The 20,101-nt window shown below is 57.9% G+C and overlaps 1 protein-coding gene across 5 annotated transcripts in view; it reads right to left on the bottom strand.

The window, feature by feature from the left end:
• The window catches only part of DOCK1 (dedicator of cytokinesis 1), a 287,578-nt gene that overhangs the window by 207,207 nt on the left and 60,270 nt on the right, over positions 1–20,101 (bottom strand). For all 5 annotated transcript variants that reach the window (XM_036335669.1, XM_036335666.1, XM_036335667.1 and 2 more), the window contains exons 13-21: positions 18,010–18,135; positions 14,701–14,825; positions 13,624–13,722; positions 12,791–12,863; positions 8,402–8,505; positions 7,622–7,805; positions 3,855–3,952; positions 2,180–2,269; positions 1,780–1,880 (exon numbers count right to left, since the gene is read on the bottom strand). In XM_036335669.1, the coding sequence (XP_036191562.1) occupies positions 1,780–1,880; positions 2,180–2,269; positions 3,855–3,952; positions 7,622–7,805; positions 8,402–8,505; positions 12,791–12,863; positions 13,624–13,722; positions 14,701–14,825; positions 18,010–18,135 (1,000 nt within the window). The remainder of the gene's footprint in view (positions 1–1,779; positions 1,881–2,179; positions 2,270–3,854; positions 3,953–7,621; positions 7,806–8,401; positions 8,506–12,790; positions 12,864–13,623; positions 13,723–14,700; positions 14,826–18,009; positions 18,136–20,101) is intronic.

Genomic DNA, 20,101 nt, shown 5'->3' with positions numbered 1-20,101 from the left:
TAAGAGAAAGTTAATTAGAAACCAAACAAACACTGGTGGTGTAGGTTCTCAAAACATGAGACGAATATTCCTTTTCCACAAGGTGAAGATTTCCTTTTCGGCCGAGTACAGAGACTGAACTAGGGCAGCGGTCGCCAACCGGTGGTCCGTGAGGTCCGAAAGGCTGGCGACCACTGAACTAGAGCGCGCTGATTCGCAGGGAGTGCATCATCGCTGGAAGATAAAATGATACTTTCTGCTCCTCCCACTGACTCACTGGCCACCAGGCCCACTTTCCTAAGGCCCCTCCTTCCCCCAACGACGGGCCGCGACAACACACGGATCCCAGAGCAGCGGGGCACGTGGTTCAAAAACCAGAAATGAAGTTCCCAATCTAATCAGAGAAGAGCTGCGTGGCCACATTTCAATAAAAAAGCAGAACTGCCAAAGTGACGCACGCGAAGGTCACGTCACATTCAGGCCACTTCCCTACACCTGCCCGACTCCCGCCCGCTTGTTTGAGGTTGTGTTTGCGTTGCCACAGCGAGGGGGAGGGGCGGTAAGGAACTATCCAAAGTGCAGGCAAAGGGCCTCGCCACCGACAGACCACGTGTTGTGAGCACACGTGTGTTAGCAAGTGAGCACAGGGCTCATCCAAGCTGGCTCAGGGTGCTTGGCCGGGCAGCGCTGCCCACTTGAGGCACTGCCCACGCCACAGGCATCAAGGCCTACACGAAAGAATCCAGGGCCAGGACTGCGGCGTCAGACCTCTGACCTTGAGTGCAGGGCTGTACCCAGGCAAGGACTCGGTCCAGGCACAGATGGGAGCTTTGACCAACTTAATGGCACCAAAGATAATTCCCCCCCAGGGGATGTTGTGAACGAAAGGAGGTCAAACCGCTATGCTGTACACCTGAAACTAATATAACCTTGTTTGTCAAACTATAATGTTTTAAACGAATTTTAAAAAGACATTATTTAAATCTCTTTTCTCACTGAAACTCACACAATTAAAATTTTGAATGTCCGTGACCCCCACTGTGAGAGACAGAAGGTAACTAACTCGTCATAGAATGCTAATAATACTGAAACCTCACACACCTACGATCGTGCCCATTTTACAGATGAGAAGACTGAAACCCAGAGGGGTGAAGCACCTGAGAGCTTCCAGGAAGCCCAGGTGGCTGGGCTCCAGGACTGCGCCACTCGACACCAGGTGAGCAGGGTCTGGGGCCCGGCCTCCCCCCGCCCTCTGGTGTGTGTGAGACCCACAGGGGCGCCTATGGGGGTGTGGGGGCCGGTCAAGAGCAGTTGGGTGGGCACGAAGAATCCAAGTGAGTCACAGCTGAAGCTTCGCAACAAAAGGGAACGCATCCTTTAAAGAGCAAAAAGCTATAATGAAAAGCACCACACTGACTTTTATTCCCACGAAGCAAGCAATGATGTCCAACAAGAAAACATGCATTTATTCATTCATCCAAGCTGGCGGGGAAGCCGCACAGGGGCAGACCCTGTCCCCGTCTCTCAGGGTCATCGAACAGGAACTGAAAACGTCAGGTAAGTAGAAGATGGGGGAGAAGAGAAAGAACGTATTCCAGAAGGACCAGGATGTACTACGTAACTCCGCTGGTAAGACTTTTAGCTCTCTGAAGAGGGAAATACTAATAAAAATTCCCCCAGCAAATTCAGAGCTGTGAGGAGGGGACCGTACAGTCGTAGATAAAAAGGACATGAAGGTGACCCTTTACAAGAAGCACACGCAAAAAGCGTCCTGGTTTTAAAACAACCCAGAGAACTTACGTGTAGGCTAGCGTCGCACTGAAGTGCTTCTTAATGTAGGTTTCCAGCACGGGGTTGAAGTGCTGGAACTTCCTGTCGGCAATGAGTCCGATGATGAACACCTGGAAGTGAACCGGCCGTGTCGTTAGTAAGATGAGGCCAACCCGCGGGCATCTTCACCTGATCCTTCCGCCCTGGGACCCAGGGAACTCCGAGACGTTCGGACAGAAGTTGGTCAGCCAGCTGCCCTCCTCCTGCCCTAGGAACGGCATCTGCCCAACCGGAGCTACTGAAGGAGACCTCCTAGCTCTCCCTGATTGCTTGGATGGGATGCACGGGGCAACGCTTTCGAGGTCACCGCGATGGGTCCCCTACGGACGTGCCTCTAACGTCTGAGTGGAGGACAGGACAGGCCTCTTACCAGAGCATCGAACACGAGCGTGTCGAAGGTCTCGCTCTCCGAGTTCTCCATCATGATGTTGAACAGCGCGTCCAGGGTGTCCTGGAGGAACTGCGGAGACACGGCGTGGGGTGGGCTCGGCGCCTCGCCAGCCGGGCTCTGAGCCCTGGATCTGCTCTCATGCCCACCTGGGCCGGGCGCCACCTACGACGCTGCTCACTTCGGGGATATTTCCAGCCAGTAGAGGCCGAGACAAACACCGGAGATCAGTGACCACAGAACAAAGATGCGGGTGAGCTGAGTCCAGCGATGGGACTGGCCGCAGGGGGAGGCCCCAGGGCCCCGCCGCGGGACTTTCCAACCCTCTCCTGCTTTTCACTGTCTGGTGACCAAGGGCTCAACAGCACCTGCTTCTGTATCATTTGTCCCCATGTTCAGATTGTAAGATCCTTGCAAAGGTCAAAGCTCTGCCATCTGTGAACAGCCCGATGTGACTGCCAACAGCCTCTCCAGCTGCCAAGCCCGGCTCGTCACGGTTCACCCAGTGTCCCTGCAGCAGGTCCACCAGAAAAGGGACATCATCACAGCACAGAGCGTGACAGCCGGGAGCCGTGGCCGCCTGGTTCATCCGCATGCAGCGCAGGGCTGCGGGATACGAGCACCGCGAAGGGGGTCCCGTACACGGGCTGCGAGAGGGCTTCTCTGGACAGCCACCCTCCGCAGACAGCCATCCTCTCTCTAAGACTACCCACTGGAGAACCAAAATCACCATTTTCCTGTTACACCAGAATGGGAGACGGTATCTTTTGCTAACTGAGCAAGGACCTTCCTCAGTCTATCACAGTGTCATCACTCTACTACTCCTTTAGGTAGACAGAAGGAAGGCCTTGAATAAGTGGGAATAATCCACAGTCTATGGGTGTCCTTAAACAGAGGAGGAGGAGCCCCGCTAAGTAAATCGGGGACCCCCCCCCACCCCGGGGCCTGGCTCCCAGTAACGCCATGTGCCTGAGACAAGTCGGTTACAGGCCTACAGGGCACATAGGACACGCTGGCCAAGGCACCGTCAGGCCAGCGAGGGGAGGGGTGGACGGGTCTCCTGGCCTGAAGGGTCCCCCAGCCTGAGGGGTCCCCAGTGCACAGGGAGCAGAGGGAGAGAGGCGAACGTTCCCAGGGATGAGCAATCGGATCTGAAAACAGATTAGATCGGGGACGGGAGAAGAAGGCGAGACGGCTCCTGATTTCCCCTGGTGAGTGTGACCAGACCAGCAGAAACACACTGATTCCTGAGGTGACGAGGGACTTAAACATGACGGGGGACAAAGTTTCATTAACTGTGCGACTCCTGGAGTTACGTTAACGTACTCCCCCGGCTCCCTGGGAGTCGGGGCGCTTACAGAACCAGGGAAACGGGTTAGGGTGCCTTTAACAGGGTCAGCGCCGGAGCCGGCGAGGACCTGGAACGAGGGCCCAAGCCGGGGACGCGTGGGGATGTTTCAACGCCTGCGAAGTTCGGAAAGTGGACGACGATATTAATTTGTACCGACATTGACCATCTCGTCATTTATTTAAGGCCATTTCATGTGATTAATTTTCACAGAGATAAGACAGTCGTCTCTCTGAAAGCGGGGGGCTGTGTGTGTGGGCGGGGGAGGGGGGTAGTCGCCCCGGCCCCGCCCGGCCCCACCCCACTCACCTTGACCACCTCCCCGCCATCCACCTTCATGAGCTGGCGCAGGTTCTGCTGCAGCAGGTTGGTGTTGGAGCGCCACTTGAGGAGGCCCAGCAGGTCCACTGGAACAGAAGCCAGGTCAGCCCGGGGCCAGGCCCCTCCCCTCGCCCCCGAGGCCCTCTGCCGGGTCCTCCGCACGCGTCTCAAACAGCGAACTCAACCCCCTCGGAAACCTCCCAGCTGAATGTGCCGCCGCGCCCTCCGCCCCGGGCAGCTGGATTCGGGATTCCCAGCTCATTCGCCGAGAAGTGAGCTCCACGGAACAGCTCCGAAAAGCCACTGGGGGCCTGCGGGCCACCCTGGGCTGTCACCCACAGCAGGCCCGGGAGGGGCCCGCCCCCTGTGCCTCCCGGCCTCCTCTCCCACGTCTCTGAAGGAGACTACTTTTCCATAAAATAATGCAAGAGAGCTCCATCAATTCAGGGCCTGGGGCTGCGAGCTGACAGGACTGAGGGGGGGGGGGGGGGCTGGCCCACGGAGACCCTGCTGCCCTGAGCTCCTGCCCTCACGCAGGCCTGGCCGGCCATGGCTGGGCCTCACGGCTGTTTCTGTTTTCTAGCTGCCAAATCGCAAACTGAATGTGTGTGGGCCTTACAGACTGAAGGTGGAGGACGCAGGACGTCCAGAAAGGATTTCCGGACAGCCCACGGCCCCGGCAGGCAGGGAGGCAGAGTCCAGGGCCCCTCTGGGCAAGGTGAGGTGTCTACGCAGTTTCACGTGAAGTTATTTCACTACCCGTCTGCCGGGAGCCAGTCCATCCTTGCTGTTTCAAGGGACCTGGCATATATGGCATACTGTTCTTAATATGTTTGCTCACCTTCTTGGCACTATGTGTTTTAACCAAGGTCACCTCTCTGAGAAAGGTTGTTTCCCCAGGTAGGGATTTTCCCCTGAAGTTAGGGAGGGAATAAAACCCCTTAACTAAGTGCCAGGCAGGTAATTAATCACTTTAACTACGAACAATCATGCTTAAGCTACATAATCTTTACTCCCTGGAATGGAGATAAGAAACGCCCTAACCTTTGGAATAGAGATTGATAGGATTGGAATCAACTGGTATAAATACAGATGTAACAAGACAACAGGAGACAGAACTTAGAAGACAGAACCAAGAGACAAAGAACCTAGACACAGAACCCACACAGAACCTAGACACAGAACCTACACAGAACCTAGAGACAGAAAAACTTCGCTGGAGAGAACATGGCAAAAGATCCTGGACAGACTGGAGACAGAACCTAGAGACAGAACCTGGCAAGAGAACATGGCAAAAGATCCTGGACAGAAACTGGCCCCAGAACCTAGAGACAGAACCTAGCGAGAGAACCTGGCTGAAGAACCTGGATAGAACATGGCAAGAGAACCTGACTAGAACCTGGTGACTGAACCTGGCTGGAGAACCTGGAGAACCTGGCTGGAGAACCTAGCAAGAGAACATGGACACAGAACTTCGCTGGAGATCCTGACCAGAACTTGGCTAGAGATCCTGGCTAGGCTGCTAATCAACTGAACGCTGTCTCCGTGTCATTCCTTCTTCGCCGACTCCGTCCACACCTTTGGGGACCCCTGGACCTGCCGGGGTTGGACCCCGGCACCCGTCACGTGACAACACACAACTGGCACAGTGCACCTGACTATCGATGCTCACAGCCAATGAGTTTCAGCTAAGAACTGTCTCTGTGAGAAAAACCCAGGAAACACCGAAAAGGCCGATATCATTTGGACAATAGGTGGAATGTCCGGGAACACAAGACACCAATGGAACTGAAAAATAAAACCACGCAACAGGCATACATGTGATGAGCCCCAAAACATACATCTTCGCCCTGACCGGTTCGGCTCAGTGGATAGAGCGCCAATCGAACCTGAAGGGTCCCAGGTTTGATTCTGGTTGGGGGCATGTACCTTGGTTGCGGGCGCATCCCCAGTGGGGGGTGTGCAGGAGGCAGCTGATCGATGTTTCTAACTCTCTATCCCTCTCCCTTCCTCTCTGAAAAAAATCAATAAAAATATTTTTTAAAAAAACAGCAAAAACAAAACATACACCCTCATTCACGTGACCTTACCCCATGTATAGCTGACAGTTAAAACGGCGACATGAAAAGGGCACAGCACCCCAAATAGTGGTGGACATGCCAAGCACAGCCTCCAACATGCCGCCCCGGGGACATTTCCTTCCCACGGAGCTCCGGGGACCCCTTCAGCCCCAGGGTCCTTCCCTCCCTGGAACCGAGGGAGAGAGGCACCCCGGTCCCCCCACAACTGTTGCTGGGCAACATGGAGATTCCAACATGATGCTGCTCACTACGGAGAAGGGGGGCCCCTTTTGGCTTTCATGTCCCCCAGCGAACGGCTCCTCCTTTGGGGATGGTGGCATGTCAGGCGTGTCCACACGGGCCACCCCAGCATTGCCTGCGGACGCCCCGGTTCTCCTTTGAGAGCCATTTCTCTGAAACGGTGATTTGTTCCTGGGAAGTTCCATCCCTGAAGGAGAAGCCGTGGCTGAGTTATTCATCGGGGTTTGTGGTACACATCCCCGCTCTCAGCACCACACTGGGTGCGTCGGGAACAAAGAACGACTCAGGGCCTGGCTGCGGGCTCCCAAGGAGTGGCCGCGGTGGCCGGGGCAGGGAGGGCGGGCCAGCTCTCGTTTCTGAAAACAGGCTCTCCCCTGCTCAGAGCCGTTCTCCCACTGTCATCTGCCTGGCTGGACCTTCTCCCAGATGCCCAGGGCAGAGGGACCCTCAGCCTCCAGCACAGCCTCAGGCCCGCTCCCTCTGCAGGGATGGGCTCCGCATCGGTAACTGTCCATTAAAACACCGCCGGCGACTCCTGGGGGATGGAAACCTCCCTAGGCCCTGGGACCCAGAGCACGTCCGGCAGGAGTAGCCTTTCCCGTGATTTCACTTTGGATCACAAATGAAAACATGTTAGCTGTCCCCATGAGCGCCCACATCTTCAATTCCTGATCGTCTCTTTGGTCCTCATTCTGGGTGCTGTGCTGTTTCCTCCTGGCCCTGCCGCTTCATCCTTGCACCGCCCCTGTGCGTCTGGTAACCTGGTACCCGCAGGGGCCAGCCAAGCATGGGGTCACAGGACACCATCTGAGGCTGGGTCACAGCCACGCTTTGATGTGTGTCCACCAGCAGGGGGCGCCTTACCTCCCTGTTGGGGGGACTAGAAATGGCATCAAACCAGCTTTTAAAAATAAAGGGAAATGGTCATTTTCCCGAAGGCCAGCTGGGGGAGGCGGACACACAGAGGGTGGGCGCCTGGCACCCTACAGAGGCCTCACAAAGCCCTTTGAGGCAGACACTGTAACAAAGGAACATCGCCACGCAGAAAACAAGGTTTGCAGCACCAAGTTCAAGGTCATTCCAGGGTTAGCGCAGGGCTAGGGGTCAACCCCGGTTGTCGGTCTGACTCCCAGTCCTGTGGATTTGACCTTAGGCCATTTTTCTCCCTTTGGCCGAGAAAAGCTTTTCTGAATGTAAATCCATGGCTTGATCTCTCTTTAAGGTTAATCTCAGATCAGATTCAGAGCGTGGATTTTAAATCCGAGGGATGTCACCCCCTCTCCTTGTCCCTCGACGACCGCAGGGACCGCTACTGAGGAGAGCGGGAATGACCGGCTGGCCGTGGTCACCCCTACGGAAGCCCCTCGGCCGGCCTGAAGCAGGGCCAGGGTCGGCGGGGGATATGGTGTCGGGCGAGGCGCTGCCCACACTCACCGTTCTGGGTGAGCTTTGTGGAGCAGACGAGGGTGCTGATCTGGAAGGAGTCTTTGCTGATGGTGCAGCTGCCCAGACTCTGCATGCCCTTGCCCGTGGCCGAGTGGCCCTTCTCCTCCAGCTCCGCCTTCGTGGAGGGCAGGCTCAGGTACGTGGCCACGTCTTCCAGCTTCTTCGCTTCAGCCTGCGGGTCGGGGGATGGACGCCACCATCAGCCGCCCACGGCTTTTCTCTCTATCCCTCCTCAGCCCTAATCTTTCTCACGTGCAATTTGCTCTTTATCATCTGCTAAACTGTTTATCCTAATGATTCCTCTAATTCCTGGAGATTAAACCATGTTAACAAGAGCGTTTCTTTACACAGCACCTGTACCTCCTCTCCTCTCAGGAGGAGCAGCCGCAGGACGGTCATGGGGTGTGTGTGTTTGCATAATTCCATGTCCCTGGACAGCAGCTTCCCCCGAAGGAGATGTCACTCAGGCCAGGCGGCCCGGGAGGGAATGGAGCAGTAGCCTCGGCAGCCCCACCTGTCCCCCGCCTCCCTTACCCCATCCCCCCGCCTACCGTATTCTGTCCTCAGCCTACCTTATCCTGACCCCCGGGCTACCTTATCCCGTCCCCCCGCCTACCTTATCCTGTCCTCCCGGCTACCTTATCCTGTCCCCAGCCTACCTTATCCTGTCCCCTGGCTTACCTTATCCTGTCCTCCCGGCTACCTTATCCTGACCCTTACCTACCTTATCCTGACCCCTGACCTACCTTATCCCGACCCCCAGCCTACCTTGTAGACGATGAGGTCGTGCTCGCCATCCCTCAGCGTCGTCCCGTCGTATCTCATCAGCTTCACAAACGCCAGAGCAAATATTTTCTCGGATTTATCCTTGGCTGCAAAGAAATCGATAACCATCTCCCACGGCTGCCGTGGCCACGTGACGTCAGAAACGTCAGATGCCACCAGGGCTACCTTCACGGACAACCTGACAGAACTGCCCTGAAAGGAAGCGTAAGTGGAGAGAGACCAGGTCACCAGTAGGAGACGCTTCTCCTGCCGGGATGGGCGGTGCCCGAGTCAACCTGAGTTCCGAGTGAGCGATCCCCGTCAGAATCTCAGGGAGGCGCCAGCTGGGGGAACAAGGAGCTGACTCGAGAGGGAAGGACCCAGGGCACCAGAAGGATGTGGAAGAAGAGCCTGCAAGACCGGAAACCAGGAGTGACGCTGGGAAAGTGATACTAAGGAGACCGCGTGCCCGTAGCGCACAGACACACACGGTGGGAACGGGAAGGGTCTGCGACACAAGGCCATCGTCACCGGCAGCCGGGGGGCAGCCCACTCACTGCGGACACCGGCTCTCGATGAGAAAGACAAGATTGGTCGATTCCTACCGGGCCCCGCGCACTGACATTAACCGCAGGCAGACTGAGCGGGAGCTCTTCTCCTGGGCAGGGACGTGCTTCCGCCAGGCACACACGCGAGACGTGTCCCTCCCCGCCAGCCAGTGTCTGCTGGTCCCGCGTGCGACGCAGGGACCAGCCACTGAAACAGCGAGCGAGTAGCCTGGTCACACGCTCCCCTCGCCGGCCTTGCTGTTCTTCACAGTTTATGGACTGAATGGCGTCCCCCAAGTTGGTAAGTTGGGGCCTAACCCAGAGGTGACTGTAGGGGACAAGCCGGTGAGAAGGTGTGAAGGTTCAATGAGGCCCTAAGGCTGCAGCTCTGACCCCCTCGAGCCGGCCCTGATAGGGACAGCAGGGCTCCCCCCTCCACGTGCGTTCACCGCCAGAAGCCGCCTTCTGCCCGGAGGGGCCTCCCCCCAGCCGGGCTGTGCTGACAGCCGCGTCGCAGACGTCCAGCCTCCAGAACCGGTTCGCTACGCCCCACAGCATGCATTTGGTTCTGGCTGCCCGAGCTGAATCAAACAGCAGTGCTTGTCACCACATGACCAGGCACACACATGTGTGTGTGTGCGTGCGTGTGCGTGCGTGTGCACGTGTGTGTTGTGGTTGCTGATGGTGAGTTTCGCCTGCTGGACCGTGAGGGGCAGGGACAGTGTGTGTTTTCTCTCTGCCGCTTCCCCAGGACAGCGGACGGTGCTTGCCGGGTATAACATGCACAAGAGAGGCCTGTTCTACTCGGGGAGACGCCGACAGACAAGTTCTTTCAGATACAAAGGAAGTAAACCGCGGTGCTCTGTCAGGGGTGGCAGTGGGGGCGGGACGACCCCTGCACGGCTGGAGAAGGCCTCCCAGGGAGGACGAAGGGCCAATGGGCCAAGGTGTGAATCCTGCAGGAAGCGCGATGGTCAGTGCAGGGTCCTCAAGGGGGACTGGGTCTGGCTGGTCGGGGGACAGACAGCCAGGGTGGCTGGTGAGGAGGGGACAGGGAGGCCCCACGGCAGGCAGGGGCCGGGTCAGCTGGGGACGCATAAGGAATCTGGACGAAGAACGGGATTCACGTGGATTCCTCAGGATGCGAACCGAGCGCAACATGGAAACACGGAGGCTCAGAGCTAGAAAACATCTTGAAAGGGACGTATCCCAGACTCTCTTTTTAGAGAGGAAAGGCCAGAGGTCAAAGGGGAGAGGAGCAGACTCCAGCCAGCCTGAGTCAGGAGCTGAGATAACACGTCTCATTAGCCTTGGCATTCTGCTGCCCGTCAGTATCTGGCACAGAGTAGGTGCTCAATAAATGCCAATTAGATAAATGAATAAGGATGGACTAAGCAAGTAGAATAAAAGTAAGAGAGATGTGCCCTAGGAGTCGAAAAAAGCACTCTGTAAAAGGGCACTAGAAAACATGAAATATCTTAATTCATGTTCAGGTGAAAAGATCAGATTCTTCAAAGTGTGAGCTGATGTGAAAAAACATAAAGCCCGTCTCTGTGAAAGCAGCCGCGAAGGGCGAAACCTCGTGACCATCCCCGTCAGCCGGGGGCTCCCCCTGATCTCCCTGTCAAGTGGCACAGAGTAAAAAGGGTACTTTTTTTAGAAACATTGTACATCTTCCCTGCGAGGGGACCGCTGCACTTGTTACATGCTCATTAGCAGCGATGACGGGGCAGATACAAATGTTCCAAAGTGTCAGGGGCCACAGAGGGCCAGGTGCTGCAGAAGCGGGCTCGGCGGCCCCAACCTGCAAGACCCCCGACCAGCAGGGGACATTAGCTCCTCGCAGGCTGGGCCCCAAAGCCACACATCTGCTGGCGCCCCTGCAACACGGGAGCCGCTGGCTCTGGAGCTGCTAAGGAGCTGCTGGAGCATGTCAGATGGTCACATCAGCAGCAAACTTCCCAACCCCGCGGGCGGGCGGACCCCAGCCTGAGAAATCCCATCGCCTGCTCCCCTGAGGGGGAGAGCAGCTCACGCTGTGCTGGGAGGGAGGTGCCATGTGGCCGCGGGTTTTCCCACTCCCGACCCCAAGCGTCTGCAGACGGGGCCGCCGGGGAGGCCGGGGCCACCATCCTCCCGGCAGCTGACAGCCCGGGATTTCATCGGCAGACGCTCTGGATGCGCCACATGTCCCCAAGCCCCCGCACGCTGTGGCCGGGGAGACTTCATTAATTATACAAATGTGTCATACGATGTCGGGTGATAGCATCTTGTCTATAATGAGTGCTTAAAACTGACAGGAAAAACAAGGATTCTGAAAATTAAAATGCTACGGAAGATACCCCTCCGCCCTAGTGTGATTTGTTAATTAGAGAGAATGAGCTCGCTGTAAGGGGGGGGAGCGTGCTCACACTTTGAGACGAGACCGCGGTGGATTCGAGAACCGTGCCCCTGCCCCCCAGCGCCCCTCCCTACCTGCTCCCCGCAGCCCACTCGGCCGTGCGCCGGCCAACTCCCGCCCCTGCTATTCCACGCATCCTGGGAGCCAGCCCCCACGGCCTTGGCTGAGAACATGCCTGACCCCAAAGTGCCCCCCATGCATGTACCCCCCTCTGCTCACCACACTCCTCTGCTCACAGGATTCCCCAAGATGCCCTTCTCTACTTGGCTCTTACAAGCTGGCCTCGGCCCTCAACTCAAACCTCAGTTCTGCAAGAGAACCCACTCCTTGAGTTGTGTATACAGCAGGCGCCAAATAAAGACCAGGTGATGAAAGTGGCCTGGCTCCTCCCGGAGGCGTGGGAGCACGATGCTCAGGCACACAGGCCGGTCTGAGCCACAGCCCTTCCCTGACCGACGAGGTGACTTTGGGCCCCTGTGGAGGGGTCTGAGCCTGGGTTTCCTCATCATCATGTGGAGTTTTGATCACACGGAACCATGTGGGATTGCTGTGAGGACTAATTACATGACACAGAGACCTCCGTGCCAGCAGCACAGTACGAGCACAGCGAACGTTGGTGAACATCCATTCGTGGCTGTGCTTACCCAGGCCGGCCGGCGGGAGGGCCGCACACAATTAGCAGAGCCCGGCCGGCTGCCGGGGGCCAAGACATGGCCCTACAGCAGGCTGCCATGGTGGGCAGGGATGCCCAAGCTGCCAGCCTTCACCCCTGCTTCTCCCACTGGACTTGAACCCTGACCCTTTTAGCTGGACCCCAGCTCTGCTTCAATACCGGGGCCGCCCCGACAGGCCTCAAGGGGTTCGAGGCCACACGCAGAGCAGGAAGAGCCAGGTTGTGAGATCTCCCCCGGCCTCAGTGACTTTTCTGATGGGTGGACCAGCATTATAAGCCAGAATGGATGGGAGGGATTCAAAAGAACAGCAAGTAGCAGCACCTCCTCCGAAATATTGGAGAAGAAAATGAAGATCTCCCACGATGGGCTCAGGGAAATGTCGTTAACACTCCCCAGGGCATGAGCTGAAGACTGAAGACCTCATTGTTTTTGGGGAACCAAGTTCCAGAACTATCCAGAACTTTCCAGAGCAGTCTAGAACCGTGGTCGGCAAACTGCGGCTCGCGAGCCACATGCGGCTCTTTGGCCCCTTAAGTGTGGCTCTTCCTGAGCCTTAGGAGTACCCTAATTAAGTTAATAACAATGTGCCTACCTATATAGTTTAAGTGTAAAAAATTGGGCTCTCAAAAGGAATTTCAATCGTTGTCCTGTCGATATCTGGCTCTGTTGGCTAATGAGTTTGCCGACCACAGGTCTGGAACATGGGCAGCCTCCTGAGCCTGCCCCCTAGTTTCCGCTGACCGACCCGGGATGCACCGTGGTTACTCACAGTCCTGCGAGGAGCGGTGGCGGAAGGTGAAGCGGAGGTGACTGCGGTTGACGTCCTCGATGGGGATGGCCACCTTGCGAAAGTGAAAAAGGAAGTGTAAGCACCGCTGGGGCCGTCCCCTCGCAGGGGCAGCGCTGTCCCCGGGAGCGCGGGGGAGGGATGCCTCACCCTCGGGTGCCGTCCCAAAGGCCTCGGCCTCAGGAACAGGAGGTAACACTGTGAAGGGTGCACGGGACTCTGTGAGGGCCCTCAAGGTTCTCCCAGGCTCTGACCCTACGGCTAAGATTCTGGGTTGAAAGCCGACTTTTCTGTCCTGAGCCCGACCCCAGGCGTCCGGCTTCCCCGGCGGCTGCAGGGCCTGCCCCGGCGGCAGGGTGAAAGCGTTCTTGTTGTGACTGACAGTGAAGCAAAAAGGGCGACTGCGCGGCCGCTCGGCCAAGACTGCCCTCGCCCTCCCATCGCACATCTGCAGCCGCAGCTGCCGCGGGCCCGTGAAAGGCCCTGCCACGGCCTCTCACGGCCGCCCTTCCCCGCCATTTGCTGTAAGGGCAGCATTTCCTACATAATCCAGACCCGGGAGGAGAAACACAACAGCTGTCGTTCAGGGACGCTCTCATTTGTCCCCATGAAAGTCCCACTTTTCTGTTAAAAGGAAATGAGAGGGAACGTATCCCAAGAAACGCCGCGTGGCTCCTGAGCGACCTCGCGTGACTTGGCGGGAGGCTCAGGTGCCCTCGCGGGCGGCCCCTGGGGTGGGAGGAGGGGACTTCCCTAGGCTCAAATGAGCGTTTCACCGCGGACCCCGCGGGACGAAACGGCCACGTCAACGATACCTTCACGGTCTCGAACCAGCGCGGCTGCTTGACCTGGTAGTAAATGACGGACTTGTACTCGGAAATGGCCCCGTCGCCGGCGCCCGGGAAGATGACGTGCTAAGAGAGAGGGCACAGGCCTCCATCAGGCCTCAGAGCTCGGCCCGCGTCCTCCCCACCTCCCGCCCCGTGAGCCGAGCCCGAGGGAGGAGAGAGCGCCCGGGAATGCCAATCACCCGCTGCCCATGGCGCGCTCCCAGCGATGCCGGGCACATCCATCCGATGCCCGCGGCCAGCATCAACCCACTCCCAGACTGTAGGGGCCAAGCCACCTGGGATTGCTGTCCCCCACCCTTCTCACCCTCACCCCTAACGACGCCCACAGGAGGACTGCAGGAAGCTGCCTGATTCCCTCAGTAGGGCCCCCCCAATAAAGGGCTCCAGACAAAATGTAGGAGGCAGTAACACTCCCTGCAGGTGGTCCCCAGCTTGAACACTGACCACTCGGCACTGCCCGCTGGGACAGGACACAGAGCCACCCAGAGAGAAGGGTGCCCTCCTCCTGGCAGAGCTGGGCCCCAGGTGCCCTCACAGGGCACGGCCCTCAGCCACGGTCCACAGAGCCAGCTTGGCAGGGGCTGGGACACCTGCCTTGGCTTGGCCTCCGGTCACAAAGGAGGCCTTAGCTTCTGGGCACTTCCCAGGGCCCCGAGTCCTGCAGCTGCTGTGGCCACTCAGGAGGGGGCCTTGGTCCCACCACCACCTGGATGTCTCCATGCTGTTACAGGTCAGACGTCCAAGTTCAAACCCAGTTCCACCTCTCGCCTGCGCTCTGACCTGAACAAGTGAATTGATTTCTCTGGACACCAAGTTCCCTCATGTCTCCAATGAGCTAACAATGGTTTCTGAACTTCCAGGCCGCTGCCAGGGCCCCGCGGAAACCCGCGTCCAGGGCAGCAGGAGAAGGGAAGGAAGACCAGGCCCCGGGCGCCCCCAAATCAGGAGCAGGTCTTTCCCAGTCTGTGCAGAGCAGAGGTCAGAGGTGAACACCTGGAAGCAACACTAAACGCTACGGGTTAACTTCGCAACAGTCAGTACCTCCAGCCGCTTGCCATCTTCATCGTAAACAGACACCGTAACCTCCACGTTCTTCGCCGTGGTTTTGCTTCCTTTATCGAAATCTCCTTGGACTAATGTCACGTAGATGTCATTTCGAACATCACCTGGCGGGGGGAGGGGAATTACACCTTGAAAACCAATCAATCCGTCATCCATTGTGTAAACGGGAATTTTGCAAAAGGGTCTAATGCAGGGGTGGGCAAACTTTTTGACTCGAGGGCCACAATGGGTTCTTAAACTGGACCGGAGGGCCGGAACAAAAGCATGGATGGAGTGTTTGTGTGAACTAATATAAATTCAAAGTAAACATCATTACATAAAAGGGTACTGTCTTTTTTTTCAATAGTTTTATTCATTTCAAACGGGCCGGCCCGAGGGCCGTAGTTTGCCCACGGCTGGTAATGCGTTGCCTCTCCTAGCTGAGCTTTACGAATACTGCGTTAGAGGGTCACAAAATACTTCCCACGAAATAGTCTCCGCCCATCGAGGCACGACAAGGGCAATTTCATCATCGTGGTGAGAGTGCGAGAAAGAGGGAACAGGCCAAGGCCCCTAACTATCTGCTGGGTCTTGTCTTGCCCTGGGCAGAGGCGCCCCAGCCCTCTGGGGGGCCCACGCCCTGAGCAGACCGAATGCTGGCGGTGTCTGCAAGGGCTCAGCCCCTCTGTGTCCATGGCGCCCTGGGCCCCTGTCGCCACCCGTCAGGCCACTGGCTGTGGTCATAGACTCGGTGCCAAGGAACATCACTGACATCAACCAGGACACCAAGGACAGCCATCGAGGTGGCCTCTTGTGCGTTCTACTAGGAGCTGAGCAAAAAGCTGACGAAGAATTCAAACCACAAGCCCTGCCCCGAGTGGCCTGGGATCAGGGATCAGGACCAGGGATGCATCAGGAGAGAAACCTTCTGCCTGGTTCTCCCTCCCTCCTGGGGGGCAGCTGCCGGGAGCCCGAACGGGGACCCCAGGGAGCAGGAGAACAGACCAGTGGGTCTTTTTAAGGGAGAGGGAGGGACAGAAACATCAGTGATGAGAGAGAATCACGGATCGGCCGCCTCCTGCACGCCCCACACTGGGGATTGAGCCCGCAACCCGGGCCTGTGCCCTGACCAGGAATCAAACCGTGACCTCCTGGTTCATAGGTCAATGCTCAACCACTGAGGCCAGGGATGTCTTATTTTATTTTTATTCAAATGCAGTTGGCATTCAATACAGACCTGTGCATTTTAAAGTGAGATGGGACATAAATTGTGCAAAAAAAAAAAAAGCAACTAACGAGCTCAAGGCATCCCTCGCACTGAGCACAGAGGAAGCCTGATAGGGGCCCGACCAGGAGAACTTAGCGAAGCTTCATTAGCAGCGTGATGTGGGGGAAGCATCGCATCCGGGACTGCTCCTCGCTGTCCGGTGGCCACACCCGGGGTGCCCCGCCCTGTCCCGCGGGGGACACGGGAACAGCTTCGTCCCAAGTAGCAACAGCCCACTCTGGGCCAAGGACAAGGATCCCTTAAGAAGCCTCCTTGTTTTCTGTGTTGTTGTTGTTTTCTGCTCTATTCTGCTTTTCATGGATCCAAGGAGGAAATTAAGCTTTCATTTCAAAGTCGTTATGGTACGAATCCCAGCGGTCGCTAGGGCAGCCGCAGCAGCTGCTGGGGACGGAAGCAGCGCACCAGGGCCCTGACCCCGAGCGGCGTTGGGAATGACGGGGCGCAGGGTGGGGCTGGAGGCACGGCTGCGGCCCAGGACCTGCCACCAGTGAGCTGTGCGACCTGGGATGGTCACCTAGCCTCCCACCCACTCAGCCCCCCACTGCTGACTGTCGTCCGTAAGGCAGGGTGGGCTGCGGGGTCCCTCCGCCTGAAAGGTCTATCAAGGCACAAAACAACCCCGAAGGGGGCCCATGGCCCACAGAGGCCCCGCCAGCCAGAGGACCACCGCGGCTGGGAGGTGGGTAGACGCCAAGTCCCCTCTCCCGCTGGCCCGGAGACGCCCACTGCGGGGCCCCCAGAGGAAGACCCACAGCCGGGCGCTCCCAGGAGGCTGCGGCTCCTGCCTCCAGCTCCAGGGCGTCCTTGGAGGGAGGGAGGCCGTGGGAGGAGGCTGGGGGCCTCTCAGAGAGGCTGGCTGCGGTGCCTCAGGCCCTGAGCTGATCCCTGCGGATCCTCGGGCTTCGGCGTTGCTGCTCCTTATCCTGGCAGCTCAGAGGCCAACCGGTCCGACAGGCGGGGACTACGTTATTCTCATTCTTCAGATGAGGAGACCGCAGCTGAGAGGGGTCAGCACGTGCCCGGGGCCCAGCGCCAGGGAGGAGTGGGGTGGGACCGCGAGCCGGTTCCTGACCAGGTCCTGCCTGTCAGCACTGGGGACACTGTGGCGAGAGGCAGTGACCACAACCTCCCCCGGGGCTGTCACACAGCCGGAACCTGACAGGCAGTGTTTACTACACTGAGCTCCCTCCACTCGGCCCACCGTCTGGATGACTCAGCGCTGTTACAGCATCAGAAACCAGGGGAGCCCAGGCCACCCTGTGAACCCACAAAACCATCAGAAAGGATCGCCTCAGTCCTAAGGGACCCACTGAGCCTGGGACAGTCACAAGCATCGTCACCAACCCACGAGCCTGGCAGTGCCTGCCACACAGCTCCCCGCAGACCCCGCCGGAACTCCTGCACCCGTGACCGCGTGTGACCCCACCTGACGCACAAGCGTCCTGCCGGGGCCGCGGCAGCAAGGACACGTGCTCGGCCAAGGCTGTGCCCGCAGAGCCGTGGCACCTCCCCAGCTGCTGACAGAAGGCTCGGGCTCTCGGGCTGGGATGGTGGCAGAGGTTTATTTCACCCTCTAGTCCAGCCGTGGGCAAACTACGGCCCGCGGGCCGGATCCGGCCCGTTTGAAATGAATAAAACTATTGAAAAAAAAGACCGTACCCTTTTATGTAATGATGTTTACTTTGAATTTATATTAGTTCACACAAACACTCCATCCATGCTTTTGTTCCGGCCCTCCGGTCCAGTTTAAGAACCCATTGTGGCCCTTGAGTCAAAAAGTTTGCCCACCCCTGGTCTAGTCCCTGTTCTAGCACCCTGAGCAGTCGCTCCCCGCACCCTCCCAGGTCGCTGTAACCAAGGGAAGCCGCCGCCCTCGGCCTGGCCCGCAGCACCTGCCCCCTGCTTGCCGGAGCTCCCACGGGCGCCTGTCCACGTGGCGCTCGGCGGCCAGCTCTGTGACGTCCCCAAACGCCAGCTACCTCCGCACCACGGTCAGCAACGCGGGAGGAGGCGGCTCTTACCGGGCATGATGATCTCGGGGAACCCCGTCTTCCGGGCCACGGCCGTGGTCCTGTCCACTAAGTGAGGAAACTCCTTCCTGATCTGATGGACGTCCCCAGGGAGCAACTTCAGAGTGACCCACAGGCCTAGGGAGACAACAGGTGCGTCCGTTACGTTTTATCTCGTCCGCGTCTAAAAGAAGGCATCACAAAACCAGCTTAACGAAGGAGCAACTCCTAGTTCACGGCCTAAGGCTGTAAGAGAAAAGGTCGTGTATGAGGAGGAGGGGAGGGGAGGGGCCAGGAGGAGGCGGCCGGCCAGGGCATCACCTGCGTCGGGATGGCTGGGTTACACATCCCGCTCAGCTGGGGCCGCCGGACAGGCATGCACGCGGGCAGCCCGGAGCGCCAGCTCTGCCCAGGACCAGAGGCTTCTGAGCTCACATGCACTGAAGGTAAACCATGAGTTAGCATTTTGGGGGGATGGCTGAAAGGCTTTCGCTTCTCATTCTCCCAAGGGAGACAACAGAGGAGAACCTGGGCGGTGAATTCTCAGCTTCGCGAACCCAAAGTTCCAAACTGCTGAGCAGCACCCAAGCTCCGCAGAAGGCGGGTGGCAGAGCGCTGGGCTGTGGACCACCACCCGGCCGGCCCCACGGGACAGGGCAGGACCCACCAGACAGGGCCGGCCCCACTGGACAGGGCAGGACCCACCGGACAGGGCAGGACCCACCGGACAGGGCAGGACCCATGGGACAGGGCCGGCCCCGCTCTTCGCTCTTCCTGTGACTGAATAGTACAAGCTCATCAACACGGAGGACTCTAGGAGCAGGAGAGCCGAGGGCAGCCAGGGTCCTGGGCCCAAGCTGACAGTGGCTCCAGAGATACAGCTGCCATTGGACCTCCCCATGGTTTGTAAAGGGCTCTGAGAAGATGACTCCTGGGTTAGCTAGACACGGCTCTGTCTGCCATTGGTGATGGTGGTAGTGATGATGGGGATGATGATGATGGGGATGATGAGGATGGAGATGATAAGGATGGAGATGATGGGGAGGAGGGAGAGGAGGGGGATGGTGATGATGATGGTGGCTCAGTGGTTGAGCCTGCACCCATGAACCAGGTGGTCATGGTTCGATTCCCGGTCAAAGTACGTGGCTGGGGTGCAGGCTCAATCCCCAGTAGGGGGTCTGCGGGAGGCAGCCGACCGATGATGTTTCTCTGTCACCAATGTTTCTATCTTTCTCTCCCTCTCTCTTCCTCTACCTCTAATACAAACATATTTTTAAAAAATACAGGTGCCTGGGCCCACCCCAGAGACTGACTTTAAAAAAAGAAAGAAAAGGCTCCGTCTAGAGAGGTTGCATTTCATGACGTTTGGGTTGCGGATTTTGCTTCAGGGATGGTTGCCAGGGAGGCGGTAGTTCACAGCCAAGGTCCCTCTACTGCAGAGGGTGGGCTCCTCGGACTCAGTTCACCCTCCCTGAGAGCAATGGGAAGGGAACCAAGGGGACTGTTCCTTACACGCTACCGACACAGCTCACTGGACGATGCATCGGGGTTGCTCCCTGAGCGCCAGGAGCTCACGGGAAGACTCCCTCGAATCAGGGGCTGAGAAGTGGACTTCCCCGGGTGCGAGAAGCAGCCTCAGGCAGGAGGGCTCTGACGCGCCTTCCCCTCGGCTGGGCAGGGCCTGGGTAAACAGTTGTTTTCCGGGGCCTCCCGGCCGCCGAGTGCCAGCTGTCACCAGCCGAGGTGACTGATTCATTGCCTCTGCCAACAGAAGGGCAGCTGCTGGGAAGCTTGTCAGTGCGGGATTAAAAATGAGGAGTGTTAGACGGGCCGCGGGAAGGAGAAATCCCTCCATCACAAAACCGAAGGGGAAGGAGGGCAAAACGAGCCCACGATCTCGGGGGGCGGGAGGGGGCGTCTCAGAAAACAAAGTGGAGCGATTAGGCCGACACCAGCAAGGAACGCTGCGGCAGGAGCACGTGCGGAGGTGGGTATGTCGAGCATCTCATGTTTCTCTAAACAGCAAGTGAAATAACAGCCGGAGACGGTTACTGTATGCTCCTGTGAGGCCATTCAAGTGCTTTTCAAAATGATTAGGATGAAA

Source organism: Myotis myotis, unplaced genomic scaffold (genome assembly GCF_014108235.1).
Source record: "Myotis myotis isolate mMyoMyo1 unplaced genomic scaffold, mMyoMyo1.p scaffold_m19_p_15, whole genome shotgun sequence".
NCBI classification, from domain to species: Eukaryota; Metazoa; Chordata; class Mammalia; order Chiroptera; family Vespertilionidae; genus Myotis; species Myotis myotis.
Note: the sequence above shows the minus strand (reverse complement) of the source record. Positions and strands in the feature narration are given on the sequence as shown.